This window comes from Myotis yumanensis, unplaced genomic scaffold (genome assembly GCF_028538775.1).
Source record: "Myotis yumanensis isolate MYYU_CA2020_CCGP unplaced genomic scaffold, mMyoYum1.0.hap1 SCAF_12, whole genome shotgun sequence".
NCBI classification, from domain to species: Eukaryota; Metazoa; Chordata; class Mammalia; order Chiroptera; family Vespertilionidae; genus Myotis; species Myotis yumanensis.
Window position 1 is genome coordinate 2,273,375 of NW_027223763.1, and position 17,258 is coordinate 2,290,632.

The 17,258-nt window shown below is 64.5% G+C and overlaps 1 protein-coding gene across 1 annotated transcript; it reads left to right on the plus strand.

Moving 5' to 3' along the window:
* The first annotated feature begins 44 nt into the window (after positions 1 to 44).
* Positions 45 to 8,271, plus strand: MYMK (myomaker, myoblast fusion factor). The gene is made up of 5 exons (XM_070429994.1): positions 45 to 179; positions 4,094 to 4,208; positions 4,727 to 4,875; positions 7,531 to 7,647; positions 8,122 to 8,271. Exons 1-5 carry the CDS (start codon positions 45 to 47, stop codon positions 8,269 to 8,271), a joined length of 666 nt encoding a protein of 221 aa, XP_070286095.1.
* Positions 8,272 to 17,258: the final 8,987 nt, after the last annotated feature.

Consider the following 17,258-nt stretch of genomic DNA (forward strand, 5'->3'; position numbering starts at 1 on the left):
GGCCCGCACCCGCCCCTCCAGCCGCAGCGCCCTCCGCCCGGCCCATGGGGTCGCTGGTGGCCAAGCTGCTCCTGCCCACCCTCAGCAGCCTGGCCTTCCTCCCCACCGTCAGCATCGCCGCCAAGAGGCGCTTCCACATGGAGGCCATGGTCTATCTCTTCACCATGTTCTTCGTGGCGGTGAGTCTGGGCTGGGGTGGGGGTTGGGGGGACCCGGTGGGGCACCCCCCCATAGGCGGAGCAGAGGGGCTGCCTCCCTCCCCCTCCCCCACACTTTCCTCTATTTCCTGATGAAGAAAGCGATTCGGAGATGAAAGGAAAAGCCCGGAGTCCTGGAGGGAGGGTTGGGGGAGCCACTCCTCCCCTCTGACCTCAGTTTCCCCGTTGGTGCCAGGGAATCGCTCAGGAATTGGTGTGAGTGAGACCAGGCCCCTCCCAGGGGGCCAGGGTCAGGCCACTGAGGACAAGCCCTTAGATGCCCTTTTCTGGCCACCAGGCAACAACTCACGGCCACCGTGGCTCCCTCTCCCCCTCCCTCCACCACACCCCCTCCAGCTATAAGAGGGCGGCCTAGCAGGGAGGACAGGGAGCCCGGCCCAGGAGGGGTGAGCGGCTTCTGGATCCCGGGCCAGGGAGTCCGCCCCCAGGATTGCGGAGCTGGCCCCGAACGGGGCCTCGAGCAGCCGCTGCTCCTGTCTCCTTGGGGCTTCCCTGTCTCTCTCTCGGGGCCCTTCTTTCTCGTTCTATTTATAGGCCTGGACGATCTCTCTGTGTCCCCTCCCCCACCCCGTCTCCCCGTGGGTCTCTGCCCCGCGCTGTCGCTCCTACTGGTTCTCTCTGGGTCTTGTCTCCTCTCTGCATCTACCCTTTTCCTGTCTTTCTTTCTCTTTGTCTGTGTCTGGTTGCCTCTTCGTTTCTGGAATTACATCCCCATGGAACTCGCTCTTTCTAAACCTCTCGGTGCCTCCCTCCAGCTCTGTTCCCCTGACCCTCCGTATGTCTCTCTGATCCATCCCTCCCTCTAGCGTCTGTCTGTCTGTCTGTCTACCTGCCTAAGTATCTACCTACCCAATCAATCCTCTGTCTGTGCGTGTAGCTACCTAGCTAAGCAGTCATCCCCCTACGCATCTGCCCCCTCTCTGGTCTCAGCGCCTTCCTGCCTCCCGTCTCTGCTCCCCGCTGAGGCCTTTGCTGGACTCGCAAAGCGGCTCCTCTGTGTTCCTTGATCATCCTCCATAGACCCGTCCTTCGTCCTTCGTTCAGCCCAGCTCCCCGAGGCGCATGTCCTGGGGAGGCCTCCCACCCGGGCCAGCCTCGGCCCCCAGCCGCCGGGCCTCCGGGGGCGAGCGCCAGGGTGTGCAGGCAGCGGGTGGTGAGGTCTGTGGGCACCCCTGTGGGCACCCGCGTGCCGGCAGACTCGTGCCCTGTGTGGGGCCTGCAGCTGGGAGCTCACAGGCCGGGCGGGCCGGGTCCTCAGATGCGATCGGATTCCCGGGGGCTCAGCTCGCCACCTCTGGGTGGGGGAGGCCTCAGAGACGGTGATGCGGCCGGAGCCAGCGTCCAGGCGGGGACCTGCCCTGTGAGTCTGGGGGTGTGGCTGCTTATTGGGCAGATAAAGAACCTGAGGCCAGAGAGGCTGAGCCGCGTCTGGCGAGCACCAGGCTTCCTCGGCCGCGGGCTGAGCCGGTCCAGTGGCTCCTCCCGGGACCCGGCTCGGGTGAGAGCCACGGCGTCTATTCGAGATGAGACACGGGGCACGTGGTGGACGTGGGACTCCTGTGCGGGTACCTGGGTCTCAGGGCCGGGGGCGGGGCCGGGGCCTTGTCACCCAGGCCCCTGTTAGACCAGCCCAGGCCACCACAGGCCCCGCCAGCCGCCCCCCTCCCCCCCCCGCCCGGGCTGAGCTGGCCCCACAGCTGCGTCCCTGCCACGGCCCCACCCGGCCTCGCCCGCCCCACCCAGCCCCACCCCGAATGGCAGGGGCAGCTGCCTCCGGTGACAAATGTCCTCGGCCTCCCAGCCACACTCGGTCCCTTTCTCTGGGAAGCTGGGCAGCATCGCCAGGTCGGCCTCCCATGTGCTCCTGCCGTGTCCGACCGGGACCCGCCCTGACAGTTGCCCCCTCCATGCCGGAAGCCGGGCCCCGGGCCCTGTCACACGGAGTCCCTGGCCCACCCCACGGAGCGGGTGTTCTCACCCTGTTTGACAGCAGGGGCCCTGAGCAGCCAGCCGCTGGCCTAAGCTCAACGGCAAGGACCTGTGAGCGTGGCCCCCAAAGATTGCTCTCTGCCACCAGGCCCCCAGCCGCACCCACCCCTGCCAGCCCCTCGCTGGGCCAGGCCTGCCCCTGCCCCCAAAGGTGAAGGGAGGCCTCACCTGCCCACCTGTCCAACAGATGAACCAGGCAAGGGCCTCGGGTGGCCCCTCCTGGACCAGCTCTCCTTAAACCACTCCAGACCCTGCTCCCCTGGCCTGCCCCCTTGACCCTGCCCCCCTGGCCCTGCCCCCCTGGCCCTCCTCCCTGCCCCTGGCCCCCTGCTTCTCCTCCCTGACGCTCCTCCTCCCCTCCCCTCCCCCCCCCCCCCCCCCCCCCCGCCCAGGCCCTGCCCCCCTGGCCCTGCCCCCCTGCCCCTCCTCCCTGGCCCTGCCTTCACAGGGCAGGCACTTGCTGCGCACCACCTGAGGGGAGCTGGGGTCACAGCCAGGATGAGACAGATTATTCCTGCTCCTGGTGGGGGCAGGGCACAGACACTGCCCAGAATATCAGAGGAGTTAAGTCTGGAATCGTACACGGTCATCTGTGCTACGGAGGAGAGGCTGGGGGCGCTGAGGGAGACGCAGTTCTAGTGGAACAGGGGGGCCGGAGAACGTCCATGTCACTCACAGGGCCTGGCTCTGCCTACAGAGCCACGGGGAGCAGCGTCCTCCTCCCTCCTCTGTCCCACAGGGATTGAGCACCTTGATCAGACTGCACCTGAAGGCCCTCTCCCCACTCCACAGTCGTGGCCCCCGCTGCTTGCTGTCCTCTAGCCTCTTCTTGGCCACATCCAGAGCTCCGCACTGAGCGGGTCTGAGCAGAGCAGGGCCGCAGGACGGTCTCTCGCCCCCGCTCGGGGACTCCGTGCCTCTAATGATATGCCCCTCGTGCACCTGAGTGTTAGGTCACCGACAGCTGCAACCAGTGAGGGCTCGACATTGACCCCACTTGCTCCGCTCTCCAGGTGAGCCCGGGCTCCTGCCCCCGAGCCGCCCGGCGCCTCCGGACGCCGCTGTCTGTCCACCTCCGCCCTCCGCCGAGCCGGGCCCATCAACAGCCCATTGTGCCGGCCCAGCCTGTTTATGCCCATGGAACTTGTCAAAATAATTACGTCATGTCATTAAATACGACTTCGCATGACGAAATGTGTGCCCGAAAGGAGAGCTGTTTTCTGTGAGGAATAAGTGGACGGCTTTGAAAATATTCCATACGGGCCTTTCGCTCCAAAAATCGCTGTTAAAGTAGATGGTGGACGAACAACCGTAAGAGCCCGGGGGCGGATGGGCGCCCGGGGCGCTGCGTTCGGCGCGGGCGCGGGGTCTTTGCGGCCTCCCCACACTTTAAAGCAACAGGAGCTGACAGCTGCGGACCGGTAGTTCTCAAAGTGGGTTCCCCGCCGGCAGCACCGGCACCCTGCAAAAAACGCCGTCTCAGGCCCCAACCCGCGCCCGCTGAGTCGGGACTCTCAGGACCCTGAGCCACCTGAGTCTCCACAAGCCCCCGGGGTTCGGATGCCCACTCGGATCTGAGGAATTCCCCTGCGGGGGAGCCCCGTCAGCAGAGGGTAAATTGTGGGGAGACTGGCACCCCCCAAAAAGGCATTGGCCTCATACCCAGAGGTGGGTGAAAGGGTGGAGGGGACCTCCGTCAGCTCCGTCTGAGTGGTGCCCAGCCGGGCACAGACCCCTGGCACCCATTTCACAGGTGGAGCCATGAGTGCTCTCCCGGGGTCTCCAGCCAGGGAGGCCCTGCTTCCCCACGGGCCTGGCTCGGCACAGACACGGCTCGGGGCCCCGGCCCCAGCGCCTCCCCTGCCCTGACCGCCGGCCTCCCGCAGCTCTACCACGCCTGCCACGGGCCCGGCCTGTCGGTGCTCTGCTTCGTGCGGCACGACCTCCTGGAGTACTTCAGCGTCTACGGGACGGCGCTCAGCATGTGGGTCTCGCTGATGGGTGAGTGGTCACACCGCGCAGCCCGGCCGGCTCCAACACCCCCACCCTGAACCCGCCTCCCTCCCCCGGGGCCCGGGGCCCAGTTCCCGTGTTCACGTCCTTTTAAAGGCACACACTGGCCCAGGGCTTGTCAGGATGACCCAGGGGCTCCCCCTCCAGGTCCTTGGCCCGAGAACCCCTGCTCCGGCCAGGCTCTGCCCCCAAGACCCGCCTTCACTCCCACAGTTCGGCGCGGGTTTGCGGGAAGACGGGCTCCCTCCAGGGCACACTGTCCCATCACGTGCCGTCTCTCAGACCATGTTGGGCGGGCCCCACCCCGCGGGCTCCCCAGGTCTCTGTCCTCCTGGGTCCCCGGCAACGGCTGGAGCCGGACCCTGTGTGACCGGGCTGGGCCCAGGGTCTCGCTGGCCGAGGGAGTACCACCCACACCCGGGCCGCAGGGGTGCCCCGGGGAGAGCAGCGGCCAGGAGGGCCAGGGGGCCGCTCAGCTGCCCCGCGCTCTCTCCCGGCCCCTCTAGCACTGGCCGACTTCGACGAACCCAAGCGGTCCACCTTCGTGATGTTCGGGGCCCTCACCATTGCCGTCCGCATCTACCACGACCGCTGGGGCTACGGGGTGTACTCGGGCCCCATTGGCACAGCCATCCTCATCATCGCGGCTAAGTGGGTGCGTACCGTGCAACCTCAACAGACGGGACCCCTTCCCTGACTGTCTCCTCTCACCTCCCCCCACCATGGGCAGGCGGGCTGGGCACAGCTTTGGCTAAAACACATAGAACATGGCCCTCCGGTGCCCTGGCCACACAGATCCGGTTTGTATCGTGTCTGGGACTCTGCCTCAGTTTCCATATCTGTCAAGTGGGCGTTACAGCAACAGTCCAGTACCCACCTCATAGGGCTGGTTCAGAGATGACGCTTCTTAAGTCCCGGCACAGAGCTGGCTTCGAATGGCTCAGAAAATAGGGACTATTTATTTACTCTTATTCTCGAAGAGAGTCGGTGCTTTGGAGATGCAGTATCCGTTGAAGATGTGGCCTGGGTGAATCCGGGCAGACTTCCTGGAGGAGGTGGGCCTCCAGCTTGGTTCTAATGCGAAGGGAGGATGTGGTGTGAGGTTGACAGGAGGATGGAATTGCTCGTGAGTACGGAGGCAGCCTGAGTTTCCGACACCGACGGCCTTTCACTGGGCATCCGGAGGTCTGACACCCACGAGGCCCTTCACACATGGTCCCCGGGCCTCCCTGGACCCTCCGTGGTCCCAAGGCCCTCCTGGCTGCAAGAACCAGAACATCCTCCCCTAGCCCTCGCTAAGAGGGCACTGCAGCAGGATGGGTCCAGCACCCGTTCCTGGGCCCCCAGAGCAGGGAAGGGGCTGAGCCCTGCGGGGAGCAGAGCCCAGGCCCGGCACGCGGAGGGCGGCACTCTGGGAACAGGGCTCGGGCTGGGCAGGGGGTGCAGACGGTGCCCACAACTCATTTTACAGACTCAGGAAGGTAAATCAAGGCCTGGTGGCCAGCTCTCCAAACACCTGCTCCTCTCCACCCCGGGCGTAGAGGCTGTATTTAGCCATTTGGTTAATGAAGAAATAAGGTACCGAGAAACCAGTGAGGGAACAGGGCATGTCAGGGCGGCCCCGGCCAGGCCTTGACTTTCCAGCGAGAGGAGAGAAGAGGGATTCCCCACTCCACGCTGCGGGAGCACAGCCGGCCCTGGGCTGACCCAGGAGGCCCCCAAAGCGGCCAGTGCGGGAGAGGAAGTGTACTGGGTCCGCCGTCCGCCTGCGGCAGGAGCGCTCGGGACCGGCTGGAATGCAGAAACACTGGCTCCTGCCTGTCCAGGGCGGGCCGCTCCTCCCACCGCTCCCGCCGGGCCTGGACCTGCTGCTCGCTGACCAGCCCCGAGCTGTCCTTGCTCACGTCCCCACGAAGGGCCTCGGGCGGTGGGCCCGGCCTCGGGACTGAGCGAGTGCCCGGCTGCCCGCATCCGGGCTCAGCGTGTTTCTAGACCATGTAACCTGGAGTTTATTTTGGATTTTCAAGGGCAGTTGTTTCCAGGAAGGAGGGGGGGTTTTTCTCCCGGATGCTCATCCCTACTTTTTTATTATTATTATTCCTTTTTTAAAAAATTATTTGAATTGATTTTTTAGAGAAAGAGGAAGCGAGAGGGAGAGAAGAGATAGAAACATCAATGATGAGCGAGGAGCATCATTGACCGGCTGCCTCCTGCACGCCCCTTACTGGGGATGGAGCCCACAACCTGGGCCTGTGCCCTGACCGGGAATTGAACCGGTGACCTCTTGGTTACTGAGTCGATGCTTAACCATGAGCCACGCCGGCCAGGCCCCTCATCCCTCCTGGAGCAGGGCTTGGGAGCAGCAGCCCGCGGGGAGAGGAAGTGGAGAGAGATGTGTGAGCAGGGGCTGGAAAGGGCTGGGCAGGCAGGACCCAGGGCCGGGGCAGGATTGGCTGAGGAGGGCTCCGGGGCCGCGAGCACCGAGCCCAGGGTCACTGTAGCCGCACCCACGTGCTGCCTGCAGGTCCCGATTCCTCACGTGCTGTGGCAAATTCTAGAAAACGGAAACTGGGCTTCGTTTCACCAAACTGGACTTGGACAAAAACTGCCCTGAGCCAGCGCCACGTTACTCGTGGGCTTGGTGGCGCCACGCGGGGGACTGTGCTCTGGGGGTGCTGCCTGGCCCCCCGGGCTCCCACGAGGGGTGCAGCCACGTGTCTCACTTCCACCCAAAACGCCTGTGTTCTGAGACACCCGGCCCAGGGCGGGTTTCCGGGGCGTGGACCTCCATTATCTCACCCTTTGGGGGCGTGAGCCCATCTTCTGTGTAAATGCCGCCGGGGCTTCTCCCAGGCACGGTCCGAGAAGGCCCAGGTTTAACGTGCGGCCAAGCTTGTCTAACAAATAGGACTGCGTGTCCTTGACTATGGAAGCAGCAAAGGCGGTCACGGCCCATCACAGGCGCCCGGAGCCACACTGGCGGGCAGGCCCGGTGCCCCGGTCCCCACCCCACCCCCGGCTGTGAACGGTTGGGGTGTCCTTCCCCTCGGGGCTCCCCGCTGGCTGGGACAGGGAGAGGGAGCCATGCAGGGGCTGTTTGCATCTCAAACAGGTAGGCAGGGGTCCTCGTGTGTCCCCGGGCTGTGGGCTCCTGCGGGCTCTGCAGCTGCCGAGTGGGATACATGTCGGGGCGTCTCCCCAAGGATGACAGGGTGCGAGCGCCCGGGGCCAGCTCTCCCCGGGGCTCAGGGCGGCCACTGCCGGGCGGACACTGCGACCTAAGAGCCTCCCGTGGCCGCTGTCCCCGCAGCTGCAGCAGATGAAGGAGAAGAAGGGGCTGTACCCCGACAGGAGCGTCTACACCCAGCAGATAGGCCCCGGCCTCTGCTTCGGGGCCCTGGCCCTGATGCTGCGCTTTTTCTTCGAGGTACCCGGGCGGTGGGGGACGGGGGACGGGGGACGGGGGCGCGGTCCGCAGGAGCCCACTTCACAGGCCCACCCTCCCAGGCAGGTGCCGGGTGCCTCCCACATCCCTGGCACCACTGGCATCGTGCAGAGCTGGCCTCTGAGATGAGGGGAGGCGGCCTGGGGGGAGGGGGAGAGGGAGGGAGGGAGAAAGGGAGGAAGAGACTCAGCTTCAATGTCAAAGGCCCAGCAATGGCTCATGGCTCAGGCCGTCAATGCTCTGGGGTTTGATGGCAGGAAAGACCAGCGTGGGCCGGACAGTGAGGGGAGGACAGGGAGCCAGAGTCCCGGGGACTCGCGAGGGGTTGGGGAGGAGCCTATGGCGGTGGCAGGGGCCGGGCACACAGTAGGGGCGCGGAGCCTGCGGGGGAGGGGCCTGGAGAGGAGGGAGCTTCGGGGACAGGGCAGAGGCGCACTGACAGCCCTCCCCCCGCAGGACTGGGACTACACCTATGTCCACAGCTTCTACCACTGCGCCCTGGCCATGTCCTTCATCCTGCTGCTGCCCAAGGTCAACAAGAAGGCGGGGAGCCCGGGGCCCCCGGCCAAGCTGGACTGCTCCACTCTGTGCTGTGCCTGTATCTGACTTTGACCCCCGACCCCGGCTCCAAGCCCCCACCGCCCGGTCTCATGCCTGGCACATCCTGCTGTCCTTCCCGGCCCCGAGTGTCCAGGAGCGACTCTGCCCTCGGATTCCGAGGGTCCCAGGGATTTGGGGAGCCCTCTGTGCCCAGCGCTTCTGGAGAACCCACTTCCTGAGTCCCTGCTGGGGCCAAGCAATGCCTCCTCCTCCCGGGCCTCAGGCGGCCGGTCACGGGCCTGCAGTGCCTTGGGCCTCGGTCCTTCCACCCGCCCTTCCCTCTGCACCGAGAGCGCTGGCCCTGTCCCCGGCCCGGCTCCGAGCAGGCCCACTTGAAGGCCAGAGCCCGAGGGCACTCTGTCCTGGCCCCAGCCCACCTGCCCCAGGGCCAGCCCCGCGCGGGGGTCCCTAAATAAAGCTGTTCTGATGACAATCACCAATAACAAGCACCTCCACTTATTGATTCCTGGGAGCCCACGTGCGTGCCCGTCTCTGTCCCCTGAGCCCTCGCCCGGCCTCAGCCCGGCCCAGCTCCTCGCGTGGGAGGGCGAGTCTGTGTGGGGACCGTGAGCAGAAGCCGGTGGCGCCCACAGGCAGGCTCGGGGAGGTCAGCCCGCCCATGGAGCCCGTCTCCCCGGCCCCGGGGGGTGGCGGGAGCCGGCCTCCCAGACATCACCTCACAAACCCGAGCCCCGCGGCCCAGCCCACCCCGTCCAGGCCGGCACATCTGTCAGGCGGGAAGTTACCTACACCTGTGGCCTGTTTGTGTTTCCACACCAGGCAGTTCCGCAGCTACCCCCGCGGGGGACAGTCGTTTGTCCAAAAGCCACCGCTGCACGCCCGAGGGGGCCGGAGAGACTGGCTTCTCTCCTGGACCTGGGGGCAGGGGGGCCCCTGGGCCCGGCCCCCATCTGTCAGCCTCCCTGACTGCCCAGAGGTCCCTGGACGCCCACGGCCTGGCCCCGGCTCAGCACCTGTCTGTCCCCACAGCCCGTTAGGGTCGGGGCCGCCCACTCGGCTCTGCGCTCGGCGCTCGGGGCCATCCACCCAGGCGGGTCCCCATCCCGGGGCGAAGGCACAGGACACAGCAGGGGCCCTCCCCCACCCTGCTGTGCCCCAGGGAGGAGGGGAGGGCAGGGGCTGCCCCCATTGGCTGCAGGTCTGATTGGGGGGGTGCACACACACACGTACATGTGCATACACACATATGTGCACATGCAGGCATGCACGTCCATGTGCACAGACATGCACACACCATGAAGAGCCTGCCCTCTGGCCAGGGGACACTCACAGGCTCCAAGGAAAGGGGGGACTGGGGCCACGGGGGGAGAACCAAGGGACGTGGCTCCGGAAAATGGCATCTGCAAGGTGGCCGGACCTTGCCCATCCTCCCCCCCCCCCCCACCCGGAGCCGCCCAGCTCCCACCCGTGGCAGCGCCTGGAAAGTTGGAAGCGGCAGGGTGCTCCCAGGCAGGAGGAGGCGCGGGCCTGCCAAGCGCGAGGGCGGCACTCAGGCCGCTCCTGTGGCCGCGCTGATTTATGGGGCTGTCTGGGCGCCCCGCCAGGTCTGTAAGTCACGGACAATTAGGAGGTGTGCTCCAGCCCTCAGCCCGCCCGCCCCTCCTCAGGCCGCCCCTCCCGGGCAGGGCTGGTCCCACGGGGACCCCTGGGAGCGCCTGGGTGGGGGTCCTGAGCCCACGCTGCAGACGAGGACACCGAGGCCGGCGTGTAGGCAGCTGGCCCTCGTTCCCTGGCCGCTGGCCGTTGAGCGGGCGGCCGTGCCAGGGCCTTGCCAGTCATCCCTAAGGCACGCTCCGCTGGCTCCCAGCTCCACTCCGACATTGCGGGGCTCTGCCGGGGCCAGGAGGGGAGCGCCGGGGAGGGAGGGGGACCGGAAAGCAGGAGGCCACCCAGGATGGCCACCCCGATACCTCGGGACTCACCAGGAGGAAGGGTCAGGCCTCCAGACTGAAACAGCTCTGAACCCCGGTGTCATCCCCGGGGTCTTCCTGTCCCTGGAATCTGAGACGCACGGCACCTGGCGGCCACCCGACCACCTCAGGCTCGGAGAGGCCCTCCTTGCACCCAGCCTGATGGGGGCCTGGGGACCCCTGAGACCTGAGACACAGCCCTCGGCCTGACCGCCCGGGGCAGCGCCCACTGAGCGCTGGCTTTGATGGCGGACGTGCAGGGACGCGGGCGCCCAGTACAGCCCGCAAGGCCCGGAGCCGCGGGAGCATGGCTGCACCACGGAGGAGCTGAGTGTTTACACGTGTGTTGCTTTTAATGATTTAAATTTAAATTCACACACGTGTGGGTTGCAGGTGACCTATAAGATGTGTGTGTGTGGGGGGGGGATGTTTTTGCGTGTTTTTTAAATATTTTTTTAAAAATTTTTATTTCAGAGAGGAAGGGAGAGGGGGGAGAGAGAAACATCAATGATGAGAGAGAATCCCTGATGGGCTGCCTCCTGCACGCTCCCTCCTAGGATTGAGCCATAACCCGGGCATGTGCCCTTGGTTGGAATCGAACCCGGGACCCTTCGGTCCGCAGGCTGGCGCCCTGTCCACGGAGCCACATCGGCCAGGGCAGAGGCGCAGTTGTTTTGAACTCCAGATGATGACCAGGGCACACGGGCATGAGATGCTGCACAGTGACCGCTGGGCACCTGAAACGCAGTGGCACCGGCTCCTGTATTCCACCGGGCAGCCCTCCCGGTGGCCAGCAGGCAGAGGTCACAGCTGCAGGAGACAAACGGAGGGACACGTGGTCAGGGACCCAGGGTTAAAGCCAGCGGCCCAGGCCGAGGTGCCGCAGGGCCCAGCTCTGGCTGTGGCCTCCCGCCAGGACACGGCCAGGGGTGTGGGGGGCAGGGTGGTGTCCTCACCCCATGGACCTTGTCTAGGGGAGCAGGCACAGTCCCTGCAATGGCGCCCCTGGGCCTGGGCCTGGTCGGGACCCTGTGGACAGGAGCAGAGCCGCCGGTGCCCTGGCCTGGCCGCCGTGTGCCGGTGCCCAGCACGCCCCTCCCACACCTCCGGCAGCCCAAGCTTGGGCGGAGAAGGATTATAAACATTTACAACAGGAGACAAAACAGTCTATTGTAGCGGCCCCTCCGCCTCCCCCAGGCCGCGGGTGAGGCTGGCAGGGCGCGGGGAGCCCTGGGCCCCCGCCAGGATCCTCCGATTGCAGCCGAGGTGTTTTCGTCTGAGGGCCGTCTGCGCTGCGGCCTTTGTCTGTCTGCTACTGAAATTTCCTGTCTCTGTTATTCTCTTCTCCAGTAAGACCATCTGAAACCCAAAACTTTTATTGCCCCTTTTAAAGAGCCTTTATAGCCCCCGTGCACCTCCTACCCCTGCAGCGAGCTGCGATTGTAGTTAGGGGAGCGCTGGGCTGGGCGCAGCCACCGCAGGGCCTTGGCCCAGGAGCCCGGGAGAGCGGGGCCAGGTATGTGGGCAGGACGGTCCTGCCGAGTGGGCAGGGAGCCCCGGTGTGAATCTGGCTTTCGGGGAGCTGATGAGCTGGTTAACAAAGCTGGCTGAGCCACGCGGGCCGGCGGGGACGGGCCGTCTGCCACAGGGGGGCCCTGCCTGCCTTCCCGGCCAGCGCCCCGGTTTCCTCACCTCTGACTGGGAACGGCAGCCTCACCCCGCTGGCCACTCAGGCCCGTCAGCCTGAGTTAAATCAGAGGCTGGCTACACTGGACAGATCTTGGGAAAGTCAAAAAGGCAGAAAAAGGAGCAGGAGGCTGAGCGGGGGTCGGGGGCGGAGAGGTTCAGGTGTCCAGGTGCAGACACGGGCCTGGGAGCCAGGCAGGCGTGGGGCTCCGTTTTTCCTTCAGGGCTAGAGGCAAGCTCCCCAAATTCCCCCGGTCCCTCAGCCTCAGTTTCCCCATTTGCAACAAGGCCCACCTCACATGCTTGTTGCCAAGATTAAATGAGGTCATTGAATACGAAGCACTTAGCACAGTGTTTGATAAATGGCATCTTAAAAAAAAATAGCATCATTATTGCTTTCATTATCAATGGTCGTGGGCAAGCAAGCGAGTCTCTAGAATGTCGTAGAGGGGTCCTCACCACCAGAGACATCCCCCCCCGCCCCCCCCCCCCCGGCTGACACCAAATACCCCCATTTGCCAAGGAAACAAAATGCTTAAACCAAGTGTGTGTTAGGGACGAAGGGATTAAGCAAGGAAGGCTGCCTGGAAGAGGCGGTTTGAGACTGAAACTAGGAAAGCAAAGCGGACTGAACCGTGTGAGCCGGCAGTTCCACGGTGTCTGGGTCTGGCCACCCCCTGTGCCTTCACCCCACCCCCAACCCCCTGCCACCTCCTGCAAACTTCCCGTCGGAGCAGCCAGAGAGCAGCTGCCCGTGGGGAGAAGGGTGCCCACAGCTGGGCTCTCCTTGCTTCCGTCACTGGCCTGTGTCCCAGGACAAGGCAGGGGCGGGTTTGGGCGGGCGGGTTCAAGATCAAAGTGGAGGAAGATGCCGGCTGCTCCGGGCTCTGCTCCTGCAAGGCCTCGGACAGGACGTCAGGGCAGACGTGAGCTGGCCTCCTGTCCTGGCCTCGCGCAGCGAAGGTCCGTCCCCTGCCCCAGCTCTTCGCCCGGGTTCAGTCTGTCGGATGCCTGACCTGGCCCAGCAGGAAGCAGGGGCCCAGCTCCCTCGAGGCCCAGTTCACACACCACCTCCCCCCAGAGTGCCCCAGCAGCCAGGCAGCTTTCTGGGTTCACGGGGACCAGCCAGTCCTTCCAAACCCGCACAGTAGGGCGGCAGAGAGAGGTGAGGGGTGGGGTGTACCGCTCCCTGGCCCGCAGAGGAGGGGGCAGGGTCCGGGGAAGCGGGAACTGCAGGGCCGATGTGGGCAGGGTGGCCTCAGGGTCAGGCCCGCTGGTATGACAAGGTGGGCGGCACTCAGGAGAGACCAGGGGCTGCTACCTGCAGGAGGGGCGACGGGGGAGCATGCGGGGAGGGGTGACGCTGAGAGAGAGCAGGCAGGGCATAGACGGGGCTGGCTGGAGGCCCGCGCCAGCTCCCCTGGCTGCCCTCAGGCTCCCACGTGGTGCAAAGCGTGGCGACCGGGTGGCACCGGGGGATGCATGAGCCCCGGTCCCCTCTGCCAGGGAGGGGTGTTGAGCTAGGTCATCGCCGGTGGGCACGGCCCAAAGCTGTGGAACGGCTGACTCGTTGGTCAGGTCACACAGAGCCAAGGTCGCCCCCGTGTCCTTGTCCCTCGCACCCCTGCATCCTCTGCAGAGTGGGAGAGACAGGGACAGGTTCGCCCAGCGGGTGGCGAGCACCACACACGCCAACGTCCTGCCCAATGGGGCCGGGAGACGCCTGACACCCCACCCTCTGCCGTCAGAAAGCTCAGCGCTGGCCGGGGCCTCCCAGCCTGCACCGCGCTCCCCACACTCACAGGACGAGTATGTCCGCGAGTGGATGGGGTCGTGGCGAAGGCAGGCTCACGGCTGCTGAGAGAGCCCACTGGCTGGTCAGTGACCTCAGTGGCCTGAGCCTTGACCTCTTGCTGACCCATCCACCAGGAGCAGGATGGGGGGCCGGCTCTAGAGTGCCCGCTCCCCAGAGCCATGCAACCTTGGGTGACCTTCAGCTCCCAACGCCCCTGGAAGTGGGGATCTCTGCTTAATCCGCTGGGACCATCCAGCGAGACAGTGGAGGTGGCAGTGTAACTGGAAGCAAGGGCCGGCAAGACTCGGGAGACAGATGCTGGTGAGAGGAAAGGGGTTTATTCAGGTGCCGGTCGCCTGAGAAGATGGGGGGCTCCTGCGGCAAAGGCCCTCCCAGGACCTCCCTGCAGGCAGAGGTTTTCATAAGGAGGGAGAGGGAAAGCAGAGAGAAGACATCAAGAAGGCGGGTGGACAGTCCTCCGAGGGCCGACCAGCACCGTCCACGCTGACATGGATCTCGAAACTGGTCAAGTGATGGTCCCGTGTGCGTCATTTCGGTCTTCACCATCCGGGTCTTCGTCACCTGGTTTTAAGTGGAAGATCAGCAGATCTCCAGGACTGAAGGTCAGAGTTGGTTCCTAGGATTCTTATACAAACACTAGAGGCCCGATGCACGAATTCATGCACCAGGTGGGTCCCTCCGCCTGGCCTGCGGGATCGGGCGGAAACCGGCTCTCTGGTATCCCCCGAGGGGTCCTGGATTGCAAGAGGGCACAGGCCAGGTTGAGGGACCCCACTGGTGCATGATCAGGGACCGGGGAGGGACATGGGAGGTTGGCCGGCCGGGGAGGGACTGTGGGAGGGCTCCGGGGCATGTCCAGCTCGTCTTGCTCAGTCCTGATCAGCCGGATCCCAGCAGCAAGCTAACCTACCAGTCACAGTGTCTGCACCCTGGTGGTCAGTGCACATCATAGCAACTGATCCACTGGTCAACTGTCTGCCCCCTGGTGGTCAGTGCACGTCATAGCGAACAGTTGAGCGGCCTTAGCATATCATTAGCAGATTACACTTTGATTGGTTGAATGGACGACCAGACAACTGGACACCTAGCATATTAGGCTTTTATTATATAGGACTAGAGGCCCGATGCACGAAATTCAGGCAAGGGGCTTGGCCCTAGCAGCCCCGGCTTCGTCCGGAAGGTCATCCAGAAGGTCGTCCAGCTGTCCAGTGTAATTAGCATATTCGGCTTTTATTATTATAGATGCTGTTTATCTACAAGCTACAGGTTAGTGAGAGTCAGATTGACAGGAACAATGTCAAAAGAATGGGGGGTGGGCCTGGCCTATGAACCAGGAGTTCAGAGTTCGATTCCTGGTCAGGACACAGGCCCGGGTTGCGGGCTCCGTCCCCAGTGTGGGGTGTGCAGGAGGCAGCCGATCAAGGATTCTCTCTCATCATTGATGTTTCTATCTCTCTCTCCCTCTCCCTTCCTCTCTGAAATCAATAAAAATACTTTTTTTTAAAGAAAGGGGGGTGAGTTACAATTCCTTGCTGTTACAATAGCGCCTCACTCCTGGCCCTGAGCAGGGCACCTGTGCTGGCCCAGCAAGGCCGGCAGGGGCCTGGGACCCTCCATCCCACGAGCAAACCAGCGCCGTATTGTCAGGCCGCCGTCTCATCCGGGCGAGCGGCAGCAGGAATCCCGCGTCTCCCACCCACGTGCGCTGTGGAGACGGCTCCCTCCAGCCCTCGGGGAGCCCCTTTAGCTGGGGCCCCCGCCGGGAGGCAGCCAGCAGACGGCTATGACCACCTGAAGTTCAGGGCCCGGCTGGCCGGAAGGCCACGGGGAAGGAAGAGGTGAGGTGCCCGGGAACTGCGCGTCCAGACCCCTCGTCCCCTCTCTCCCTTCCGAGAACTTGGGCCCTTCGTGCCTTCGTTGGGTCTTGTTTTCCTAACAGCTCGGCCAACAGGAAGGCTGCAGGCCCAGGCCCCGTCGGAGCCAGGCTATCAGAGCCCGGCCGCATCTGGAAGATGTTTGGCAGCGCCCCCGCCCCGCCCACCGCGGCCTCAGACCTCAAAGCCGCAGCAGATAAGCGCCTGCTGCCCGCGGCCGGGCTCCGGAAGCTGCGGCCTCGGACCAGCAGCCCTGACTTGCAGGGGTGGGAGGGGCGGGCAGAGGCCTCCAGAAGCCCCATCATGACAGAACGCAGACGCAGGACACCAGGCGCCCGCAGAGGCCAGCGAGGGCTGGCTCATCCCTCCTGCAAACGCCTGCGCTTGTGCACTGGGCCCCACGGTGCCCCCGCCCCGCCAATCAGCTGGTCAGGCCCGTGAGGGACCTCACAGCCTGGAAGGGGCTCTCACACCTGTGACCACGTCCTCACCCCAACGCGCTGTGGCCGTTCTGGCTGCCCCCATTCCACAGGTTGGGAAACTGAGGCTCAATGAAGTGTTGGTGAGCCTGAGACCCAGAGGGAGGGAGCCGAGACTTGGCCCCGCTTGGCTGGAACTTCCTGTCCTGCGTGCTACCTCTCTCTGCCCCTCCCGGCCCCTCCTGGCCCCTCAGGCCCCATGTCCGTCCGATGGCGCCTAGAGAGCCCCTGTGGGCCGTCTGAGCCCCTGGGCCTTATCCACTGTGCCACGTGGGGGACGTGGCTGCGGGGTTGTGGCTCCCACTGGGCAGCAGTGACCCCCTGGCTGCCCAGGTGCGTGACTCACGGAGCAGGAACCAGGCGAGAAGCCTGCGGGCCCCGCACCTTCCGGACTCTCATGCGCTGACCCGCGTGAGCTGTCTGCGGCCGCCAGCACCTCTGGGACCCGCACTGGGCTCGCCCCTCCTCCCGCCCCGTTGTGATTTCCATGACGACATCTCCTTCTCGATGGCAGACGTGGTCTGGCCAGTGGCCACCGTCCTGACCGCTCACTGGTCCTGCGGTCAGTCTGTGAGACTCCGCCGTGTCCTAAGGAGCCGGGGTTTGCTTCTGCCCGGAGTATGGGAGGTTCCCTCACTGCCCACGTGGGCCCACCATCGAGCGTGTGGGTCATGTTGCTCAAAGCTGTACTGGCCTCTTTGAGTGACAGCTGTCAATCACTGAGAGAGGGGAGTGTGAGCTCCCCCTCAGGATGGCAGCCTCTGACGCCCCCCCTTCAGCCCCCCACATCAGCTCAGAGCGCCAGAAAGCAGACAGGGGCCATCTTTTTCTTTTTTTTTAAATATATTTTTATTGATTTCAGAGAGGGAGAGGGAGAGATAGAGACATCAATGATGAGAGAGAATCATTGATTGGCTGCCGTCTGCACGTCCCTTACTGGGGACCGAGCCCATAATCCGGGCATGTGCCCTTGGCCAGAATTGACCTGGGACCCTTCAGTCTGCAGGCCGACACTCTATCCACTGAGCCATACCAGCCAGGGCCAGAGGTCATCTTTGTTACGACTCTGGATTAGGCCACGGTGTCTCAGCTACGAGTGCGAAAGTGTGACCCAGCAAAGAAAAGCAATCAATATGCTCTAGGCCAGTGACGGCGAACCTTTTGAGCTCGGCGTGTCAGCATTTTGAAAAACCCTAACTTAACTCTG

Bases quoted from the DNA above. Each gene is read 5' to 3' on its own strand.
- MYMK (XM_070429994.1), top strand. From the start codon at position 45: ATGGGGTCGCTGGTGGCCAAGCTGCTCCTGCCCACCCTCAGCAGCCTG. The intron at 180-4,093 runs GTGAGTCTGGGC...GGCCTCCCGCAG, and splicing joins TCACCATGTTCTTCGTGGCG to CTCTACCACGCCTGCCACGG. The intron at 7,648-8,121 runs GTACCCGGGCGG...CTCCCCCCGCAG, and splicing joins TGCTGCGCTTTTTCTTCGAG to GACTGGGACTACACCTATGT.